This window comes from Pleurodeles waltl, chromosome 6 (genome assembly GCF_031143425.1).
Source record: "Pleurodeles waltl isolate 20211129_DDA chromosome 6, aPleWal1.hap1.20221129, whole genome shotgun sequence".
NCBI classification, from domain to species: domain Eukaryota; kingdom Metazoa; phylum Chordata; class Amphibia; order Caudata; family Salamandridae; genus Pleurodeles; species Pleurodeles waltl.
In genome coordinates, this window is record NC_090445.1 from 184282143 (window position 1) to 184305525 (window position 23383).

General features: G+C 46.5%; 1 protein-coding gene across 1 annotated transcript in view; it reads left to right on the forward strand.

The window, feature by feature from the left end:
* DHX8 (DEAH-box helicase 8) overlaps positions 1-23383 on the forward strand; it is a 251735-nt gene that overhangs the window by 55277 nt on the left and 173075 nt on the right. Inside the window, exons 7-8 of the mRNA XM_069237773.1 lie at positions 696-840; positions 19512-19715. Coding sequence (XP_069093874.1) covers positions 696-840; positions 19512-19715 — 349 coding nt within the window. The remainder of the gene's footprint in view (positions 1-695; positions 841-19511; positions 19716-23383) is intronic.

Here is a 23383-nt window from a genome sequence, read left to right on the forward strand (position 1 = left end):
ATTACGCATTGTGGCTTGATCCAGTCTAACATGTCAGTCTGGCTCCTAATCCCTTCCTTAAAAGAATCCAAAGAACCCCATGCTATTCAGTCAAAGACAAAAAGCAGCCTGGGTCTCAAGCCCACTATGAGCCCTCATTCTTGCTTTCAGCCCTCATGCTTGCTATGCTGACCAGAAAAAATTAAAGATTTTTTTTTTCAGCACCTTGGAGTATATGAATGGAAAGGATCTACAGGAGTGCAGGTCTATGATTTTTGGAATCCAGTCTGTGGTGTTCAGAGATGGAAGTAATTTGTCTTTTGTTCACATCTCTCCTTGTACAAAAGTTGTAGTGTACAAGCCATTCAGCCTGTGACCCAATAGTGCGGCCCCATCACCCTTGGTGATGATTGTTCTCTTTCCAAAGCTCTTGAAAATATTTTCACGGTGTAAGCAATCGGAGGAGATCTGTTACAATGCATCTGAAGGCTCCAGTAAACAAAACTAGCTCCATAATATATACTTTACTGGTTCTTATGTTTTAAGGTGTTTGACAATTTACAATGTCTTAATCTTTACTCTGTGTTTTTATGTGTACTAGCCCTCTGCTATGGCAAGGGCAAAACTTAAGATTTTAGGGCACTGTTGTTTAACATTAAAAGAATAGTACTTAAATGTGCTTTTATGTGCTCACTTTTTTATTTTCTCTTCTTCAGAAAGCGCTGGGAAGGATTGGTTCACATCTCTGAGCTCAGAAGGGAAGGCCGTGTAGCTAATGTTGCTGATGTTGTGAGTAAAGGGCAAAGAGTGAAAGTTAAAGTGTTGTCCTTCACTGGCTCTAAAACCAGCTTGAGCATGAAGGTAAGAATTCGTAGGACATCTACAGCCATCAAACTTATTTTTTGGCATTACTAATAACTTAATTTCTGATGGATACAACTACCTGTGGATTCCTCACCTCATGAATACTCCCATGGCGCCAGCATTTGACGGAAATCTTCTTACTAGTCTCTGCACGTCGACGAGGACGTCACTCTAGCCCACGCGACGCCGTCTGACGTCATACAGGCAATAAGAAGTCCTCGCCGACGTGCCGATGACAGTTCCCTTTTTTCCGTGCATTCGAAACGGTTATCTTCGAGGGAGTTACTGTTACCTTCGTGGTTACAGTGTATTGTCTGCTGCGTAGTCTTCTCTGCGGTAACAATGTCTCAGAGGAAGTCGGGTTTCAAGCCCTGTCGAGAGTGTGGGGGCAAGATGTCAGTTACAGATCCTCACTCCGACTGTCTATGGTGTTTGAGCTCCGACCACGACGTCTCGACTTGCGATTCATGTCAACACATGAATCCGAAGGCCCTCAAAGAGCGCGAGGCCAAGTTATTCATGGCAAAGTCAAAGAAGAAGGAGAAACATCATAAGAAGTCTTCTTCGCCAAGGTCTCACCGGCGTCATCGAGACTCCCGGCGCCGTAGAGACTCACGACGTCACTCCAGCAAGGAGTCTCATTCGAGGTCACCTTCGGCTCGGCGTCGGAGGACTTGGGAGGTCAGCCCCACGGTCACGCCGCATCCATCGACGCCGTTGCCCTCTCCGGCGTCACCGACTTCACCTGGTCAGGCGTCAGTGATTGAGGTGGTGCAGCCTCTTGTGTTTTCTCCGGCGTCGCAGACGTCGAGGCCGGCGTCGGGGTCGCCTTCGATCCAGGCACCCCAGTATCCGGCTTTTCCCACTCCTGGAGCCGATAGTACCGCGTTTCTTAATGCGATGTATACCATCTTTCAGCAGATGGCTCCAGGAGCTGCTCCGGCTGGTCCTTCGGGGCCCTTGGCCTTTTCGTTGGGTGATCCTGCGCCTCTTCGGCCGGCACCCTTTATGCCCTTTCTCCCTTTTGGGAATGTGGGCTCGGCGCCGGTGCCGGCGTCGGTGGCCGCTCCGGTGGCTTCGGATGTTTCGGCCCCGGAGGTTGCCCCTCCGTCGAAGTCAGGATTTTGCCCTGTGACTCCGGTTGGTCCATCGGCTCCAAGACCTCGTCCTCCGGCTCCTGCCTCGGCGCCGAAGCTGCCTGTGGCGCCGGACGCGGCGTCAGATGCTTCTGGAGATCGGCGCCGTTCTTCGACGTCGGCGGAGGCCATGTCGACTCCGCGTATCGAGGAGAGACTTCATTCGAGGAGGCGTGCTCTCCGTCTTTTAGAAGAGCAAGAGTACCAGCGAGTCCTAGAGGAGGGAGAGATTGAGGACTCTGGAGACGGACTGCATGGTCTGGATACAGCCAGTGGGCTGGACACTTCCCCTGAGTGGGACCTTTCATCTCCAGGGGAATATACGGAGGAGGCTGCTTCCTTTCATGCTGTGGTGAGGAAGGCAGCGAGCTTTTTGGACCTGCCTTTGCCGGTGGCAGAGGCAAAGCAGAATTTGCTGACAGAGGTATTGCATCCGGCCTCTGCTGCAGCTGAGCCTCTCTTGCCATTTAATGAGGCTTTGCTGGATCCGGTGTTGGAGGTGTGGAAGAAGCCGGTGTCTTCCTCGGCCGTTCATAGGGCTGTGGCCAGGAGGTATCGAGCTGCACCATCTGACCCTGGCTTTCTCTCTAGACACCCTACGCCGGAGAGCTTGGTGGTGCAAGCCTCCTGTTCCTCAAAGTCAGCGCCTGGTTCCTTCCCGACGGTGCCTGGAGACAGAGACTCCAAGAAACTGGATGCGCAGTCCAAGAAAATATTTTCGGCATGCAGTTTGGCGTTGAAGGCCACCAACGCCACGTGCATTCTGGGGAGGTACATCCATGCGCTGATGGATGATATTTCGTCTTCATTCACGGAGCTTCCCCAGGGTCTTTTGGATGTGGTCTCGGACGCCCAGGCTGCCGCGACCCAGATTATCCAGTCTGGGCTGGACACGACCGACTCGGTGGCCAGGGCGATGGGCACGGCTGTGGTGGCAAGAAGACAGGCCTGGCTCCGAAACTCAGGGTTCTCTGCGGATGTGCAGTCGACCCTGCTGGACCTCCCGTTTGATGGGGACAGACTGTTTGGAGCCAAGGCAGATTCGGCCTTGGAACGATTTAAGGAGAGCAGAGCCACAGCCAAATCGTTAGGACTGCAAGCTCCTTCTTCCTCTGCCTCTTCTAGAATTTTCAGGAGGTTTCGGGGATTTGGGCGTGGCTCTTATTCCTCTTCCTTTCGGGGGAGGTTCCAGCAACCCGCCTCTTCCCTCCCCTATAGGTCATTTAGAGGGAGGGGGAGGGGTGGGGTCCGTACCAGAGGAGCCTCTCAACAGCACTCTGCCTCTTCCTCGTCCTCTGGAGGGGTGCAGCAGGGGAAGCAGCCTTAGGCTTCCACCGTTTCCCACTCACTCCTCTCCTGTAGGGGGAAGATTACAGCGTTTTCTCCACAAGTGGAGGTCTATCACAACGGACACTTGGGTTCTCGGCATTGTGGGAAAAGGCTACGCCCTTCCCTTTCGGGAGTTCCCGCCCCTCATCCCGCCCCGCCCATCTTATTGTTCAGAAGAACACCTCCTGTTGCTAGAACAGGAGGTTCAAGTCCTCCTTTCAAAGGGCGCGGTAGAGTTGGTCCCAGAGCAGGAAAAGGGTCGAGGTTGTTACTCAAGATACTTCCTGATTCCCAAAAAGGATGGTCAGTTGAGACCAATCCTGGATCTGAGGATCTTGAATTGGTTCCTCAAACAGGAAAAGTTCAAGATGCTGACCCTAGCACAGGTGCTTTTGGCGTTGAACAAGGAAGATTGGATGGTGTCTGTCGACTTGCAGGATGCTTACTTTCATATCCCGATACTCAAGTCGCACAGGAAGTATCTCCGGTTTGTGGTAGGGTCGCAGCACTATCAGTTTGCGGTCCTCCCGTTTGGTCTTACTTCAGCACCTCGAGTCTTCACAAAGGTGATGTCAGTGGTTGCGGCGGAGCTCAGAAGGAAGGGGATAGCAGTATTCCCTTACTTGGACGACTGGTTGATCAAAGCCAAGTCCCCGGAGCTTGTGTCGCATCATCTGCAGTCAACAACCCAGTTGTTGTTCGACCTGGGCTTTTCGGTGAACGTGCCCAAATCTCACCTGGAGCCCTCTCAGCGCCTCCTGTTCATAGGGGCAGTACTGGATACAACATTGAGTCGAGCCTTTCCTCCGCCTCAGCGGATTCAAGATATTCAGGAATTGGTTCCAATGTTTCGAAATGGAGCGGTAGTTCCAGTCCTCAAGGTCCTTCGTCTGCTCGGTCTGTTCGCCTCCTGCATTCTGTTGGTCACGCATGCTCGCTGGCACATGAGGGCTCTTCAGTGGTGCCTCCGAAGGCAGTGGTCTCAACACAAGGGAGATTTAGAAGGTACTGTCAAGATCTCCAGAGATGCTGCTGTGGAATTGAAGTGGTGGATTGCGGGCAACAATCTTTCACAGGGGAAGCCGTTCGCGCAGTCGCCACCAGTGGCCACGGTAATAACGGATGCCTCCACCCTAGGATGGGGAGCTCATCTGGGGGATCTGGAGATCAAAGGGCTTTGGTCTCCAGAGGAACAGGTGTTTCATATCAATCTGTTGGAGTTACGGGCTGTACGTTTGGCTCTCAAGGCCTTCCTCCCATCCCTTCGTGGTCAGTCGGTACAGGTCCTGACGGACAATACTACCACGATGTGGTACATAAACAAACAGGGAGGAGTAGGGTCGTACCTTCTCTGCAGAGAAGCTCTTCGGCTATGGTCCTGGGCAAAGGACCATCAGATTTGCTTGGTGGCAAATCATCTGGCCGGGGTCTTGAATGTACGTGCGGACAGTCTCAGTCGCCAATTCTCGGCAGACCACGAGTGGCGTCTCCATCCAGATCAAGTCTGTTTAATCTTCCAGATGTGGGGGTTTCCTCGGATAGATCTGTTTGCCACTCGGGAGAACGCGCATTGCCCGTTATTCTGCAGCCTCCAGTATCCGATGCAGGGAGCGTTGGGGGACGCGTTTCAGATAACCTGGTGCGACCAGTTGCTTTACGCGTTTCCCCCCATACCCTTGATTCCTCGAGTGTTGAGGAAAATTCGCCAAGACCGGGCCCAAGTCATCTTAATAGCTCCGGATTGGCCAAGGAGGGTATGGTACTCCGACCTTCTCCAACTCTCACTGTGCCCTCCGCTCCGTCTCCCTCTCAGGGCAGACCTCCTCTCGCAGTCGCAGGGGCAGGTTTTACACCCCAACCTCCAGAGTCTGCACCTACATGCTTGGAGATTGAACGGGGCAACCTGAGTTCCTTCTCTCTCCCGCCTGATGTAGTGGATGTTATCTTAGCGGCCAGGCGACACTCCACTAAATCTATCTACGCTAATAGGTGGTCTAAATTTGTTATGTGGTGTGGAGAGAGACAGATTGATCCCTTACATGCTCATCTGTCACATGTTTTGTCTTTTGCACTGTCTCTAGCGCAGAAAGGTTGTGCAGTAGCTACCATTAAGGGTTATTTGTCGGCCTTGTCAGCCTTCATTTGTCTTCCAGACCAACCATCGTTATTTAAATCCCCTATTGTTCTCAGATTCTTGAAAGGTCTTCTGAATCAATATCCTCCAAAACCATTCGTTATGCCTCAATGGGATTTGTCCTTGGTCCTGACTTTCCTTATGGGGTCCCCTTTTGAGCCTATGCATTCTTGCCCCTTAAGGTATTTGGTTATTAAAACAGTATTCCTGGTAGCTATAACATCTGCAAGGAGAGTGAGCGAGTTGCAGGCCTTATCGGTTAAACCCCCTTATATAACGTTTTATGGGGATAAGGTGGTGTTGAGGACCAAGGCTGCTTTCCTTCCGAAGGTTGTTTCACCCTTCCATTTGGCTCAGACAATCACTTTGTCCACGTTTTATCCTCCGCCTCATCCTTCAAAGGAGGAAGAAAGACTACATCGCCTGGACCCAAAAAGGGCGTTGAGCTTCTATATCGACAGAATGAAGGATATCAGGCTGGAGGATCAGCTGTTTGTCGGATACGTGGGCAAGAGGAGAGGAAAGGCAGTCCACAAGAGAACACTCTCCAGGTGGGTTGTTCTTTGCATTAAAATCTGTTACTCTTTGGCAAAGAAGGATCCGCCTGAGGGCATTAGAGCTCACTCCACCAGAGCTAAGTCGGCCTCTTCGGCCTTGGCCAGGGGTGTTCCTGTGGTTGACATCTGCAAGGCCGCAACTTGGTCGTCCCTTCACACTTTTGTGAAACATTACTGTTTGGACTCTGAGGTCAGAAGGGACGGTCATTTTGCACGGTCAGTGCTGCAGGATTTCTTGGTTTGACCATTTAGGCACCCACCGCCGGGCGTGGTACTGCTTTGGGACTCTATTCATGAGGTGAGGAATCCACAGGTAGTTGTATCCATCAGAAGAACGAGTTACTTACCTTCGGTAACGACTTTTCTGGTGGATACATTAGCTACCTGTGGATTCCTCACGGTCCCACCCGCCTCCCCGTTGCCTTTTTGGTCTCTCCAAGCAATCCTTGAGTGTGCTCCTTTTGGTCTTCAAAGTTGCAATACATTTTGCATGTATGATATTTGTATATATGTGTATATGTATATATAAATCTATATATATATTGGGTATATACATGATTCGTATGTATAAATATATTTATTTGTTTAAAAAAAAAAAAAAAAAAAAAAAAGGTTATATTAAATCTACAGCTATTTTATTGCAATGTTGTGTGATTTACAATATTAAGAGATGTTGCTTTGCTCGTTCATTGCATTGGGTTATTATTATTATTCTCATGCACGTAAAAAATGTTGGTACTGTCATCGGCACGTCGGCGAGGACTTCTTATTGCCTGTATGACGTCAGACGGCGTCGCGTGGGCTAGAGTGACGTCCTCGTCGACGTGCAGAGACTAGTAAGAAGATTTCCGTCAAATGCTGGCGCCATGGGAGTATTCATGAGGTGAGGAATCCACAGGTAGCTAATGTATCCACCAGAAAAGTCGTTACCGAAGGTAAGTAACTCGTTCTTCAGGTTTGTTGTGATTCGCTCCTTAATGATTGCTATGCTATTGTGCTGTGCGTAGCATAACACAACAGCGTCAGCTTTTCTACATTACTTATGCCGAACAGATGTAGTATTATTAAAGCTTACCTGAAGATCAAGTGTTTTAGTTTACACATTGTTACAGGGCTATGTCCTGAAGAGAAAAAAGTTGTATGTCATACACAATATCTTAAACTGTATCCTAAGGGTTGTTGTGCTTTTTCTGTTTTTTTCTAGTAACAATTAAAGGTTGCATTTCCTGAGTAAAACTTCTTCTTCCCCAGGAGGCTTTGCTGGCTCTTGGGATGCAAAGACTTTTGGAGTTTGCCGACCGATGTGTCCTAGTAGAGGAATACCATTTGAAACAATCCTTCAAGAGGCAGGGGCAGAATCATCCAATGCTTTACAAGTGATACATAGGACTTTAAAAGTTATTCTCTGTTTTATAGGGAGCCAATGTAGTTTTCTTAATGCCTTGAGGCTTACTGAAATTTAGGAATCTTCAAAAGGAGACGTGCTGCTGTGTTCTGTACTATTTGCAATTTGTTCATTGTATGTTTGTAGGAAGTTGGCTCTGTATGTGCTATTTCAAAGTAAGGAATAGCATGCACAGAGTCCAAGGGTTCCCCTTAGAGGTAAAATAGTGGTAAAAATAGATAATACTAATGCTCTATTTTGTGGTAGTGTGGTCGAGCAGTAGGCTTATCCAAGGAGTAGTGTTAAGCATTTGTTGTACATATACATAGACAATAAATGAGGTACACACACTCAGAGACAAATCCAGCCAATAGGTTTTTGTATAGAAAAATATCTTTTCTTAGTTTATTTTAAGAACCACAGGTTCAAATTCTACATGTAATATCTCATTCGAAAGGTATTGCAGGTAAGTACTTTAGGAACTTCAAATCATAAAAATTGCATGTATACTTTACAAGTTATTGACAAATAGCTGTTTTAAAAGTGGACACTTAGTGCAATTTTCACAGTTCCTGGGGGAGGTAAGTTTTTGTTAGTTTTACCAGGTAAGTAAGACACTTACAGGGTTCAGTTCTTGGTCCAAGGTAGCCCACCGTTGGGGGTTCAGAGCAACCCCAAAGTCACCACACCAGCAGCTCAGGGCCGGTCAGGTGCAGAGTTCAAAGTGGTGCCCAAAACACATAGGCTAGAATGGAGAGAAGGGGGTGCCCCGGTTCCGGGCTGCTTGCAGGTAAGTACCCGCGTCTTCGGAGGGCAGACCAGAGGGGTTTTGTAGGGCACCGGGGGGGACACAAGCCCACACAGAAATTTCACCCTCAGCGGCGCGGGGGCGGCCGGGTGCAGTGTAGAAACAAGCGTCGGGTTCGTAATGGAAGTCAATGGGAGATCTCGGGATCTCTTCAGCGCTGCAGGCAGGCAAGGGGGGGGTTCCTCGGGGAAACCTCCACTTGATCAAGGGAGAGGGACTCCTGGGGGTCACTCCTCCAGTGAAAGTCCGGTCCTTCAGGTCCTGGGGGCTGCGGGTGCAGGGTCTCTCCCAGGTGTCGGGACTTTGGATTCAAAGAGTCGCGGTCAGGGGAAGCCTCGGGATTCCCTCTGCAGGCGGCGCTGTGGGGGCTCAGGGGGGACAGGTTTTCTCACAGTATCAGAGTAGTCCTGGGGTCCCTCCTGAGGTGTCGGATCTCCACCAGCCGAGTCGGGGTCGCCGGGTGCAGTGTTGCAAGTCTCACGCTTCTTGCGGGGAGCTTGCAGGGTTCTTTCAAGGCTGCTGGAAACAAAGTTGCAGCCTTTCTTGGAGCAGGTCCGCTGTCCTCGGGAGTTTCTTGTCTTTTCGAAGCAGGGGCAGTCCTCAGAGGATGTCGAGGTCGCTGGTCCCTTTGGAAGGCGTCGCTGGAGCAGGATCTTTGGAAGGCAGGAGACAGGCCGGTGAGTTTCTGGAGCCAAGGCAGTTGTCGTCTTCTGGTCTTCCGCTGCAGGGGTTTTCAGCTGGGCCGTCCTTCTTCTTGTTGCAGGAATCTCATGTTCTAGGGTTCAGGGTAGCCCTTAAATACTAAATTTAAGGGCGTGTTTAGGTCTGGGGGGTTAGTAGCCAATGGCTACTAGCCCTGAGGGTGGGTACACCCTCTTTGTGCCTCCTCCCAAGGGGAGGGGGTCACAATCCTAACCCTATTGGGGGAATCCTCCATCTGCAAGATGGAGGATTTCTAAAAGTTAGAGTCACTTCAGCTCAGGACACCTTAGGGGCTGTCCTGACTGGCCAGTGACTCCTCCTTGTTGCTTTCTTTGTTCCCTCCAGCCTTGCCGCCAAAAGTGGGGGCCGTGGCCGGAGGGGGCGGGCAACTCCACTAAGCTGGAGTGCCCTGCTGGGCTGTGACAAAGGGGTGAGCCTTTGAGGCTCACCGCCAGGTGTCACAGCTCCTGCCTGGGGGAGGTGTTAGCATCTCCACCCAGTGCAGGCTTTGTTACTGGCCTCAGAGTGACAAAGGCACTCTCCCCATGGGGCCAGCAACATGTCTCTAGTGTGGCAGGCTGCTGGAACCAGTCAGCCTACACAGCTAGTTGGTTAAGTTTCAGGGGGCACCTCTAAGGTGCCCTCTGTGGTGTATTTTACAATAAAATGTACACTGGCATCAGTGTGCATTTATTGTGCTGAGAAGTTTGATACCAAACTTCCCAGTTTTCAGTGTAGCCATTATGGTGCTGTGGAGTTCGTGTTTGACAAACTCCCAGACCATATACTCTTATGGCTACCCTGCACTTACAATGTCTAAGGTTTTGTTTAGACACTGTAGGGGCACAGTGCTCATGCACTGGTACCCTCACCTATGGTATAGTGCACCCTGCCTTAGGGCTGTAAGGCCTGCTAGAGGGGTGTCTTACCTATACTGCATAGGCAGTGAGAGGCTGGCATGGCACCCTGAGGGGAGTGCCATGTCGACTTACTCATTTTGTTCTCACTAGCACACACAGGCTTGTAAGCAGTGTGTCTGTGCTGAGTGAGGGGTCTCTAGGGTGGCATAAGACATGCTGCAGCCCTTAGAGACCTTCCTTGGCATCAGGGCCCTTGGTACTAGAAGTACCAGTTACAAGGGACTTATCTGAATGCCAGGGTGTGCCAATTGTGGATACAATGGTACATTTTAGGTGAAGGAACACTGGTGCTGGGGCCTGGTTAGCAGGGTCCCAGCACACTTCTCAGTCAAGTCAGCATCAGTATCAGGCAAAAAGTGGGGGGTAACTGCAACAGGGAGCCATTTCTTTACACAAGCCCCCCCCAGCCTACAGGCCAGGAGACTCAGCCCAAGCTGGGAGAGTCTTCCTAGTCTGTCAGGCGAGGAAGAGTAGGAGAAATAGGCTGGTTAGTTGCAGGGCCTACTCTGCCTTACATCCTTCTGTTCAGGTCATTCCCTTTGGGGAACTGACCCACTTCCACAGTGATAGGACCTAGTCTGAATTGCCTCTTGTCTGCCTCTTCAATGTCTCCACCCATTCTTTCTATTTTGGTCTTAGAGGTATCCACCTCTGCTAACCTTATCTTGGCCAGGGTTACCCCTAGCTTACCCAGAGAGGTTACCCAGAGCTGGAGTAACCCCACCATGACCAATAGGGTCAGGGGGCCTAACTTGCTATTTGGCATGGGGTCAGACCACCATGCTAAGGATAGTGCAGCCATAAAGGCTAACACCCAGCAGAGGCCACTGACAGCTGTCAGTGCCCAGAACCACACCTTTAGCTCTTCACCTAAAAGGGAAGGGGCTAAGTTACAGGCTTCTTTGGGTTCAGGTTGCCTGTCTGCTGTATTAGAGTGGGGGGTTACCACATCTGGTAGTAAACACCCTTCTTCCACTCTTTCTTCTGTTAGCTGAGGAGCCACCCACTCAGGTTTAACAGTTGCCTGACTAGCCAGGACTTCTTGTGGGTCAGGTTGGACTTTATCAGGGCCATTTTTGGAGTTCTCCCCTACTGGAGCAAAATCTCCTTGGCTTGCTGTAACCTTGGCTAAAGGTTGTCCACCCTTCCTACTCTGTTTTCGTTTCTTCTTCTTCTGGGGCCTGCTTGCATTTACTGCAGAGGCAGGACTTCCAGAATCCTTGGGAGAGGACTGGCACTGGACCAGTTTCTCTCTTGGGCTCTGACTAACCTCTGGGTAGTCATTTCCAAGGAGACAATCAAGGGGGAGGTCTGTACTGACTACTACCCTTCTCCAGCTAAGAGTGCCACCCACTTCTATGGGCACTAAAGCCACAGGCCTCTTAGTGACCCTGTCTAGGCTAACTCTTACCCTGGCAGTCTCACCTGGGATGTACTGGTTTGAGAGCACCAGCCTGTCATGCACAATAGTGTGACTGGCACAAGTGTCTCTCAGGGCAGTGGTTGGGATTCCATTCACCAGTAGGTGGTGGAAGTGTCTACTTCCCTCTGGAATCTCCAACTCACCTGTTGGGCCCTTTTTCCAGTTGAAGGCTAGGAAGACCTCCTCATCTGAGGAGTCATCTCCCATGGCTACACTGGTTACCCCTGGAATTTTGTTCTGGGGTTTGTTTTTGGGACAAGAAGTGTCCTTGGTGTGGTGCCCAGACTGTTTACAGTTGTGGCACCATGCCTTAGTGGCATCCCAGTTCTTACCCTGGTACCCACCTTTGTTTTGGGTTGTGTCTTGGGGCCCACCCACCTGTTCTGGTTTTTGGGGGCCTACAGAGGACTCTGTTTCTTTGTTTCTAGTGTTACCCACTTTCTCCTGGGGAGTTTTTGTAACCCCTTTCTTTTGGTCACCCCCAGTGGAAGTTTTGGTTACCCTAGTCTTGACCCAGTGGTCTGCCTTCTTTCCCAATTCTTGGGGAGAAATTGGACCTAGGTCTACCAGATACTGATGCAACTTTTCATTGAAGCAGTTACTTAAGATGTGTTCTTTCATAAACAAATTATAAAGCCCAACATAGTCACACACTTCATTTCCAGTTAACCAACCATCTAGTGTTTTCACTGAGTAGTCTACAAAATCAACCCAGGTCTGGCTCGAGGATTTTTGAGCCCCCCTGAATCTAATTCTATACTCCTCAGTGGAGAATCCAAAGCCCTCAATCAGGGTACCCTTCATGAGGTCATAAGATTCTGCATCTTTTCCAGAGAGTGTGAGGAGTCTATCCCTACACTTTCCAGTGAACATTTCCCAAAGGAGAGCACCCCAGTGAGATCTGTTTACTTTTCTGGTTACACAAGCCCTCTCAAAAGCTGTGAACCATTTGGTGATGTCATCACCATCTTCATATTTTGTTACAATCCCTTTGGGGATTTTTAGGATGTCAGGAGAATCTCTGACCCTATTTAAGTTGCTGCCACCATCGATGGGACCTAGGCCCATCTCTTTTCTTTCCCTTTCTATGGCTAGGAGCTGCTTTTCCAAAGCCAATCTTTTGACCATCCTGGCTAACAGGGGGTCATCTTCACTGGAGTTATCCTCAGTGATTTCAGAGGTGTTGGTCTCTCCTGTGAGGGAACCAGCATCTCTGACTATTATTTTTGGAGTCAGGGTTTGAGGGACCCTGTTCTCCCTAGATAGGACTGGTAGGGGGGAATTTTCCTCCTGGTCACTATCCTCTTCCTCTGAGTTGCCACCCTCAGAGGGGTTGGCCTTTTCAAACTCTGCCAAAAGCTCCTGGAGCTGTATTTTGGTAGGTTTGGGGCCCATTGTTATTTTCTTTATTTTACAGAGTGACCTTAGCTCCCTCATCTTAAGATGGAGGTAAGGTGTGGTGTCGAGTTCCACCACAGTCACATCTGTGCTAGACATTTTGCTTCTAAAAGTTGGAATACTTTTTAAGAATCTACAACTGGTTCTAGAATCTAATTCAAACTTTTACAAACTTTTAAACTCTAAAAGAAATGCTAAACAGGATCTAACACAAGGCCCTAGCAGGTCTTTTAAGAATTTAGAAAACTTTTCAAATTGCAAAAATCAATTTCTAATGACAATTTTGGAATTTGTCGTGTGATCAGGTATTGGCTGAGTAGTCCAGCAAATGCAAAGTCTTGTACCCCACCGCTGATCCACCAATGTAGGAAGTTGGCTCTGTATGTGCTATTTCAAAGTAAGGAATAGCATGCACAGAGTCCAAGGGTTCCCCTTAGAGGTAAAATAGTGGTAAAAATAGATAATACTAATGCTCTATTTTGTGGTAGTGTGGTCGAGCAGTAGGCTTATCCAAGGAGTAGTGTTAAGCATTTGTTGTACATACACATAGACAATAAATGAGGTACACACACTCAGAGACAAATCCAGCCAATAGGTTTTTGTATAGAAAAATATCTTTTCTTAGTTTATTTTAAGAACCACAGGTTCAAATTCTACATGTAATATCTCATTCGAAAGGTATTGCAGGTAAGTACTTTAGGAACTTCAAATCATAAAAATTGCATGTATACTTTACAAGTTATTGACAAATAGCTGTTTTAAAAGTGGACACTTAGTGCAATTTTCACAGTTCCTGGGGGAGGTAAGTTTTTGTTAGTTTTACCAGGTAAGTAAGACACTTACAGGGTTCAGTTCTTGGTCCAAGGTAGCCCACCGTTGGGGGTTCAGAGCAACCCCAAAGTCACCACACCAGCAGCTCAGGGCCGGTCAGGTGCAGAGTTCAAAGTGGTGCCCAAAACACATAGGCTAGAATGGAGAGAAGGGGGTGCCCCGGTTCCGGGCTGCTTGCAGGTAAGTACCCGCGTCTTCGGAGGGCAGACCAGAGGGGTTTTGTAGGGCACCGGGGGGGACACAAGCCCACACAGAAATTTCACCCTCAGCGGCGCGGGGGCGGCCGGGTGCAGTGTAGAAACAAGCGTCGGGTTCGTAATGGAAGTCAATGGGAGATCTCGGGATCTCTTCAGCGCTGCAGGCAGGCAAGGGGGGGGTTCCTCGGGGAAACCTCCACTTGATCAAGGGAGAGGGACTCCTGGGGGTCACTCCTCCAGTGAAAGTCCGGTCCTTCAGGTCCTGGGGGCTGCGGGTGCAGGGTCTCTCCCAGGTGTCTGGACTTTGGATTCAAAGAGTCGCGGTCAGGGGAAGCCTCGGGATTCCCTCTGCAGGCGGCGCTGTGGGGGCTCAGGGGGGACAGGTTTTGGTACTCACAGTATCAGAGTAGTCCTGGGGTCCCTCCTGAGGTGTCGGATCTCCACCAGCCGAGTCGGGGTCGCCGGGTGCAGTGTTGCAAGTCTCACGCTTCTTGCGGGGAGCTTGCAGGGTTCTTTCAAGGCTGCTGGAAACAAAGTTGCAGCCTTTCTTGGAGCAGGTCCGCTGTCCTCGGGAGTTTCTTGTCTTTTCGAAGCAGGGGCAGTCCTCAGAGGATGTCGAGGTCGCTGGTCCCTTTGGAAGGCGTCGCTGGAGCAGGATCTTTGGAAGGCAGGAGACAGGCCGGTGAGTTTCTGGAGCCAAGGCAGTTGTCGTCTTCTGGTCTTCCGCTGCAGGGGTTTTCAGCTGGGCCGTCCTTCTTCTTGTTGCAGGAATCTCATGTTCTAGGGTTCAGGGTAGCCCTTAAATACTAAATTTAAGGGCGTGTTTAGGTCTGGGGGGTTAGTAGCCAATGGCTACTAGCCCTGAGGGTGGGTACACCCTCTTTGTGCCTCCTCCCAAGGGGAGGGGGTCACAATCCTAACCCTATTGGGGGAATCCTCCATCTGCAAGATGGAGGATTTCTAAAAGTTAGAGTCACTTCAGCTCAGGACACCTTAGGGGCTGTCCTGACTGGCCAGTGACTCCTCCTTGTTGCTTTCTTTGTTCCCTCCAGCCTTGCCGCCAAAAGTGGGGGCCGTGGCCGGAGGGGGCGGGCAACTCCACTAAGCTGGAGTGCCCTGCTGGGCTGTGACAAAGGGGTGAGCCTTTGAGGCTCACCGCCAGGTGTCACAGCTCCTGCCTGGGGGAGGTGTTAGCATCTCCACCCAGTGCAGGCTTTGTTACTGGCCTCAGAGTGACAAAGGCACTCTCCCCATGGGGCCAGCAACATGTCTCTAGTGTGGCAGGCTGCTGGAACCAGTCAGCCTACACAGCTAGTTGGTTAAGTTTCAGGGGGCACCTCTAAGGTGCCCTCTGTGGTGTATTTTACAATAAAATGTACACTGGCATCAGTGTGCATTTATTGTGCTGAGAAGTTTGATACCAAACTTCCCAGTTTTCAGTGTAGCCATTATGGTGCTGTGGAGTTCGTGTTTGACAAACTCCCAGACCATATACTCTTATGGCTACCCTGCACTTACAATGTCTAAGGTTTTGTTTAGACACTGTAGGGGCACAGTGCTCATGCACTGGTACCCTCACCTATGGTATAGTGCACCCTGCCTTAGGGCTGTAAGGCCTGCTAGAGGGGTGTCTTACCTATACTGCATAGGCAGTGAGAGGCTGGCATGGCACCCTGAGGGGAGTGCCATGTCGACTTACTCATTTTGTTCTCACTAGCACACACAGGCTTGTAAGCAGTGTGTCTGTGCTGAGTGAGGGGTCTCTAGGGTGGCATAAGACATGCTGCAGCCCTTAGAGACCTTCCTTGGCATCAGGGCCCTTGGTACTAGAAGTACCAGTTACAAGGGACTTATCTGAATGCCAGGGTGTGCCAATTGTGGATACAATGGTACATTTTAGGTGAAGGAACACTGGTGCTGGGGCCTGGTTAGCAGGGTCCCAGCACACTTCTCAGTCAAGTCAGCATCAGTATCAGGCAAAAAGTGGGGGGTAACTGCAACAGGGAGCCATTTCTTTACAATGTTGTTGCATGTTTGTTCATTAGCTCTTGTTGAAGTAGTCTAATTTTGCAAGAGCGAGAGATGTAACCACCAATTTCTGGAGTGCGGAAGGAATGTAGGGAAGTATTTATTTTTTAATGTTTTTTAAAACATGAAAAGAAGATGAGGTGACTGAATTCATCTGGTGGGTAATTACCAACATGTCATCTAATATAACCCCCAGATTCTGAGCTTTCTTTACTGGACGTGGGAGTGCGCCTACATGGCCCTATCCTAGCCACCAGAAGGGGACCAGAAGGAGGTTTGAGTACCAAATAACAAGACCTCAGTTTTTCCTGAGTTCAATTTTAGGCTGTTCATCCAGCCATTGACCGTTTACATACAGTCATGGAATTTAGGTCCTCTGTTCGTATCATTATTGGCCAACGAGATGACGATTGGAGTGTCATCTGCAAAAGATGTAAGAGAAACCAAAAGATTGTATCAGGTCAGCCAAAGGGGGTTACATAAACATACAAATTAATCAAAAAACATGGTATGAACTGATCCTAATGTGCATCGCAGTATACATGACTGACTCACGATGCAAATAAAACACAGGGTAATGAATAGTGAAAATCAGTAAAGTTACAAAGGGGCATAAAACACATAGGCATCTATTTTGAAAGTAACGAGCAGTTTTGAAACATGGTGAGAAACACAAAAAAGCTATCGGTAGTAATTGCATACCCAAACCAGTGCTGTGCCTGACACACGTCTGCCAGGGAAGCAGGCTATGTGAAACAAGTAACATGGCAGGAGGGGTTTATGGACACATCCTACTGGGCAGAATTACAGTGTCTTGAGGTTCGAAAGAGGACATCAAAGCGAGGAAATATGTCCGTTTTATATTTATGCTAAGCGTGTGAGAGGCTGCAAACTCCTAAATCCAGCTCGGAGGTCTTGCACCAAGCAAGTAATGTGGCGGAGGGATGAGGGACAGGAGCACCTGGCACAAGGGGGAGTGTGAAGGACTGCAATGCCTCATTGCTCAACGGAAACCAGAAGCAAAACATCAGCTATCAACATGCGATCAGGAAAGCATGGCTAGTGGACTTCACTCCTAGTATTTCGTGTTGTCTCAAGCCTCAAGGGAAATCTATACAATTGTGAATTCCTTCTTGAAACCGAAAGTCACTGGAGCTGGTCCTCCTCCCTCTAAGAAGCTCTTTAATGAGATGGCATGTCGTGTGGCATCAAATTATGGCAGCAATCTCATAGTAGATCTCTGATATTAACCTTTCTGGTTATGCCAGGGCTCATACCATAGTAGGGCTGGAATACTAGCAATTTCTTTATTTTGCCACCTTTCCACAGATCTACATACTGGGGCGGGAGGTAGCAGTAAGCAATAGTTCCAAGGTTCGAATGCCTTTTTTAGTCTGTGCAAAGCTATTGACTTGCATGTTTTAAGGATTTTGACTCAATCTTCTCTAATCATTTCCCATACTGGGAAAGGTTGGGAATTTACTCCTAACAAGGGTCAGAAGTCAAACTTCTTCCACGGTTGGGGGAAAAAAAGAGAAAGTGAACTTGTTTAGCATGAGCAAATCTATACCTGCATATTTGCTCATGCTAAAATACAGTTCACAAACATATTCTAGGACTATAATTTCCCAGTCTACTTGTGTAAATTCTTGTGAATTCTGAACTACGGAAATCTGCACTAATGCAAGGACAAATACCATGGGTGCACTTTTGTGACATTCTTTAAGAATTGGGCCTCTAATCAAGTCTGGTGTTAACCAAGATGTTTTGTTTTATATCTCCATTAATCAATCGGCTGGCTTCACTGTCACTGATCGTACTTGCAGAACACGCTCCTACTCAGCGCCTAGATACACTCACATGTGACAAGTTCCATGCTCTACAAATTTATGTTATACAGTAATCACAATCTGCTCTCTCACAAGGAGCATAGCAGCACAAAAAGTAGTTTTGTTCAGTGCCTGGAACTATTGTGGCAATGTGTGCTTATTGCGACCAAAAACTATTTTCGCTTTTTGCTAATATTTGTTATAATGAGAGGGCCCATCAACAATTAAGTTTTACAAAAGCCATGTCAAAGCAGACATGCATTGACAAAACCAAAAGACTGACCACCAGTGTTGGACCTATTGGCTTTGTCAGTGTTTGTTTATTTTCATGTTTCCCATAATCTTGTTGAAACTGGTTACATTGACTTTCTCTTATGAATATTTTTTACATGCATAAACACATTTTACTAAATGATGCCTCAAAGAAATAGTACCTCATTTCATAGTAGTTTAGCAAAATGTTTTTTTTCTAGTTGCGTTTTTTTGTGAACTTTTTTTTTTTTTGGAAAGCATAAAATCAGCAATCTTGCTTTAAAGCTTCTGCACAAATTTGCATTTAATCAGAGCATTCTGGGAGCATCATATGTGGCCTCATATTTTAGATGTTGCAAACGTGTGTACACGTTTCTTTACTGGAACTAAAGTCAGTAGTGCAGTCCAAGCTTACAACATTTATTTAGAACCCTTACCCTAATGATAAAGGCTTTGCGTTAGTGAGCCTTAAATACAATTTCGAACAGCATTAACATATGAACACATATTATCTCAACTACAGACCTTTCCTTTCCCTGCTTTTTAATGTGGTACTGTAAATTGTCAGCCAAAGGGTTTATGCTGCAGGGGGTTGGGCTTAGCTGTTCCAAGGACAAAATAAACTTGAAAACTTGTTGTCCTTGACCCAAAACAGTATGTCCTGGGCGTCGGGCTATAGGAATTCCACACCCCTGCTTGCCGCATAATTCCAGTGTCCTTGGCCATTTATTGTTTGATTTGGTGAAAGATGCCTTTCAGTAATCATATTTGCATGGACCACAGCTATTCTGCAAGTGTAACGTTTTCTCAATGAAATGTAATTCTGACTGGCAGCTTTTAGTACCCAAGTTGGGATTTGCACTACAGCTGCCTTCAAGTCCTCTACTTTTGAAGAATAATAACATTTTTCTTATGGTAGTCGGACTAAAACATACTTATTTAACTTGCATTTAGTGCATGTTCGGGTTAGCAGCTCTGGGACATGCTTACAGGAGGGGCTGGTTGCAAATGAATCACCGTTGTTGGTTGACAACTTTACTGCACTAGGATGAGTTGCAGTTTTTAGGGCAATAGCTCTAGCTTTAGAAGTGAAACACCTCTTTTGAAAAGGTTAACAAAAAGCTTGCTTTAAAAGATGTGCAAGGTGCCTGGCTATATATGTTTTTAGGCAGATTACTACATATTCTCATTTTCATAGTAGCCTCTGCTGTACAAAATAAATCTGAACCAGCCTGCCCTTGATTGGCTGGGTGTCTAGTTCATCTCCAAGCCCTTCGGCAAAGCCTCACAGTTTCTTTTATAGCTTGTACACTGTATGAAGGTATATTTATTGTGCCACAACTTCAGAATACAGTTGATCAGAATACTTTGTTAGGGTTTAATTAGCATTTTCCCAGTGGGTCACTTTCACCATTGAGATTTCAGGGTGTTTCTGTCTTAATCCATTGGTTCAAAGAATATCCTGCTCTGGGTATGTTAAATTAATACACCTATTACTTGTATTCTGAACTCTATGCATTGTTTTAATTTTAAAATGTACATTTTGTCCAAGTCAGGTTTATAAAATTAAAAATAAATATATATTTTCCTTTATTTGAGAGTTGATATCTCTTGTTTATGGCAGTTCACTTAATGCATATTAATTAATTTCACTTATTAAAAAGTCGTGCCTCTCCAAATGTGTTTGAGGTCTCTGTGATAGAAGAATGTTGTTTCTTAAAGGCTTTATGTTTTCTGTAGGATGTTGATCAGGAGACTGGAGAAGATCTGAATCCTAACAGACGTCGCAACCTTGTAGGTGAGACCAATGAAGAAGCTTCAATGAGGAACCCTGACAGACCAAGTCATATTTCACTCGTTAATGCACCAGAAGTGGAGGACGATACATTGGAAAGAAAACGTCTTACAAAAATATCTGATCCTGAGAAATGGGAAATTAAACAGGTATTAAAGGTTCTTCTTATATAAAACGTATGGCATCAGAATGATGGCCATGTAAGTTGTACAGTGAGTGAAATAATATGGAAAAATATTTATTTTGCCAAATATTTTAAGTAGATGCAAACAGTACACATACAACGCCTCACAATTGCATGATCAGCAAAATTAATAAAAGCAGCTGTAGCAAAAGTTTGCATTTGAAGGTTTTTGTACCTTAAATATAGACTGCTCATTCTGTTTTGATTGCTGTAGTAAAGTGGATTATTATTTACGATGGTAGTGAGAATGTGTGATAACGTCACAATCTTTTATCAGGTCCAGTTAGGTTTCTTCAAGAACATGCTTCACTCAGTCCCATATAGCTTTGGCACAGAGCACTCGCGCTTCACCAAGCAAACAAGTGTAAAGCATTTTGAAGTACCAAAACAACATGTAAGCAAAACACAACATGATAAACAATCAAACAACAATCTCTAAAAATGGATTGTATTGTTAAATTTACATAAACACTAAAACAACAAACCTCTATTGAGGGGAATCGGAGATATGATTTTTCAAAGGTAAGTAAAATACTTTAACCTTTCAGATGCAATAATTTGTTGAAAGGGGTTAATGACCAACGTGGAATCCACTTTGACTAGCCACAACTTGCGAGTGCCTGTCCGAGGGTCCACTCAGGTCCACGGGGCAGTTTACCTGTCATAATCAGCATTCTTACGGTCCTCATGGTATTTTTCTCCTTTAACACAGTCCAGACAAGAAATTGCTCTGATTCTGTGAATGAAGGATGCAGAGATGCTAAAGGGATGCTGCAGTGAGTTTTCCTAGGGTCATTCTGGGGTCCATGAACATCAGGAGATGCTTCAGGCCTCTGGACTCTTTGTACATGTTGCAGCAGGGAAGTCCAGTTGCCTCTGGTCTCCCGGTTAACAGCAAGTTCACTGGTTGCTAACAGCCAAGCAGATCCTTTTCATTGGGGGACCAGAGTCCACTTCATCCTCGACTGTGGGTCCCACAGCCAAAGCAACGTCTCAGGAAGGTCCAGACTTGAACGCTCAGCAGGGAGTTAGTAGTCCAGCAGCTAGCAGGCATTCCAAGTAGGTGATCTTTCAACAGGTGCAGATTTCTGTAGTTTTTGTTGGCTCAGAAGCTTAACAGGAGGCTAGTCACCAAGCGCTTGGAATCACTTCCTCCACATTGGCACAAGTGAAGCTCTTTTCCAGGAGTAGGCTGTTATAACTTCGTTCCCCCTATCCTTTCATGTCCTTGCCACCTTTTTATGTATTCTTTCTTTTTCCATCTTTTTCCCCCACTACTTTTCCTTTCCCATTAGAACACTTCATTAAAGAGCATTTAGAATGTTGGCATTGCTAGTGGGAGCAGCCCTGATAGGTGAGACTGAAGATACTGGATCCTTTACCAATGTATGTTGAGTAAAGTATTTTATCTTTAACACATCTTGCCCCTAAGACACTTTTTTTCAATGGCAACAAGGATGGGATACTCTGCAGGGGCAATTTTGTGTCTTCACCCCAGAAACATTGATTTCTTGCCAACTCCTATGAAGATAATCTGAGGTATAGCGACTTCTGTGAGTGATTCCACCATTTCCAGACTTCCACTGTGCATCTGTAAGATTATGGTTATCCTCATGAATACTGGGACAAAAACCCTTTCCCAGTTGCTTTGATTGCTGCATTGGTGTCATTGGTGATGTGAGTTGGTTGACAAGACGAATCTGGTGATGGCGGGTGCTATTCTGACTGTTCCAATGTTCCGATCTTATTGGAGTGCTGCATGACGCATTCTTTTATACTGATTCCTGCCAAGCACACTGTGTACATGTCAGGAGCCACTGACAATGGCCTTTGTTTTCTCAGTTTACCTGATACTTGAACTGGAAACTCAACAATACTTCCAAGGAGATTCAGATAATAGCTTCTCAGTGCTGGACAGCTTCAGTTGAGTTTGCTGTGATATCTCTTTCTTGTCTTCTTCATTGGATCATGTGACAATTATCCATTTCTGTCTATTTTTGACCAATGACATGTTCCATTCTTGAAATATGAAGTTAGAAAAAGGACCAAAGTATTAATGCAGTTACATAAAACTGCATGGATTTAATTATATTATTGATCTTACACAAAATAATCGTAATTTTGGGGTATTCTTTTCACCACCTTATAGGAAATAGTTCCATTACAATTGTAATGTATTGCGCTGTATACATATCTCTTTCTATTTTATTGGTTCACATTGTTATTCATCCCTTATCACGGCTGTAAGTATTATGAACCAACCTCCTCCCTTCCTCATGGAGTAGAAGAGCTAGATTTACCATGGGAGAAACAGATAAAAATGTTTGAAACATACCTCATAGCAATTGGAGGAGAAAAGCTCAGTCTTGTATGTAAAAAATATGTTATGTTGCACAACACCGGCATACAAGGTAGAACATTTTTTTGAAGCTCTTTCTAAACAACCATAGAAGGAGAGACAGCCACAATAAGATGTGTATCAAATAATCTTTATAAAATTAGAGGGTTACTTTGCAGAAAAAGTTCAATGTTATCCTTAAAAGACATATTTTCTTTGGTTGAAAAGAAGGAAATAATGAAAAAGTTTGACATTACATTGCTGTTTTAAAAGAGTTATTAGCCACTTGTGAATTTGGCTCCTTGGCTGATTCCCTCATACATGGTCGACTTGTCAGATGTACTAATTATCTTAAAATCCAAGAAAGGTTGTTCGCCATGAACCCAAATTTATACAAAGTTGTAGGAAACACTCTATTATATCTAAAGGAAAGGAAAACACCTAAAGAATTTCTTAAAGCTACTCATGCCATTAATGATCTCAATGAATTTGCAGAGGTGTGTAAGATATGATATAAAATGAACACCTAAACTTGATAACTTAAAGTGTTTCAGGTGCGGAAATGTCAGTCACTTAGCCAACCCTCGGTGACGTGCTACAGGAGTAATTTGCCGGGAAAGAGGCCAGTTTGCTAAGGTTTGCAGTGAACTAGACAAAAAGAATGTTAACATGATAAATGTAGGAAGTTGACTCTTTATATAGTCTACCAAAAAGAGGTATGCTGGGTCAAGAATCCAGGTATCCCTATGGAAGTGGAGTGGGGCTGCTCTAGCAATCTCAAGGTGCTGTATTTGGGGTAGTGTGGTCGAGCAGCCTTAGGCGTATCAGAGAGGAGTGTTAATCATTTGTTGCATAAAACCACACACACACACACACTCTCTCTCAATAAAGAGATCCACACCAATTTAGAGAAATAACATATTTTTATATATTTTTTTGACACCAAGAACTTCGTAATTAGGTAAGTACTTTTAGAGTTACCACTTTTTAAGTATACAGAAAATACGGTTGAATTGACTTTAACACGGTAATGTTATCCTGTGGGGAATAAACACACTGCATAGGGTAACATAGCAACAACTCTGGGGACTGTTCTCTGGGACTTAAGGTGAGTATAGGGCAAGGCCCAAGGCTATGCCAACAGCTCACCTCGGTGGGGATTGGAGGGGTTGGGGTTACTGGGGCATCTGGGTGCAGAGTTGCTTTTCAGCGTTTGATGCCCTCTGGAAAAACAATTCTGCTGGAGAGAGGCTGCAAGTAAGGACTGGGAAACCAGCCTGGTGGAACCCACCGGG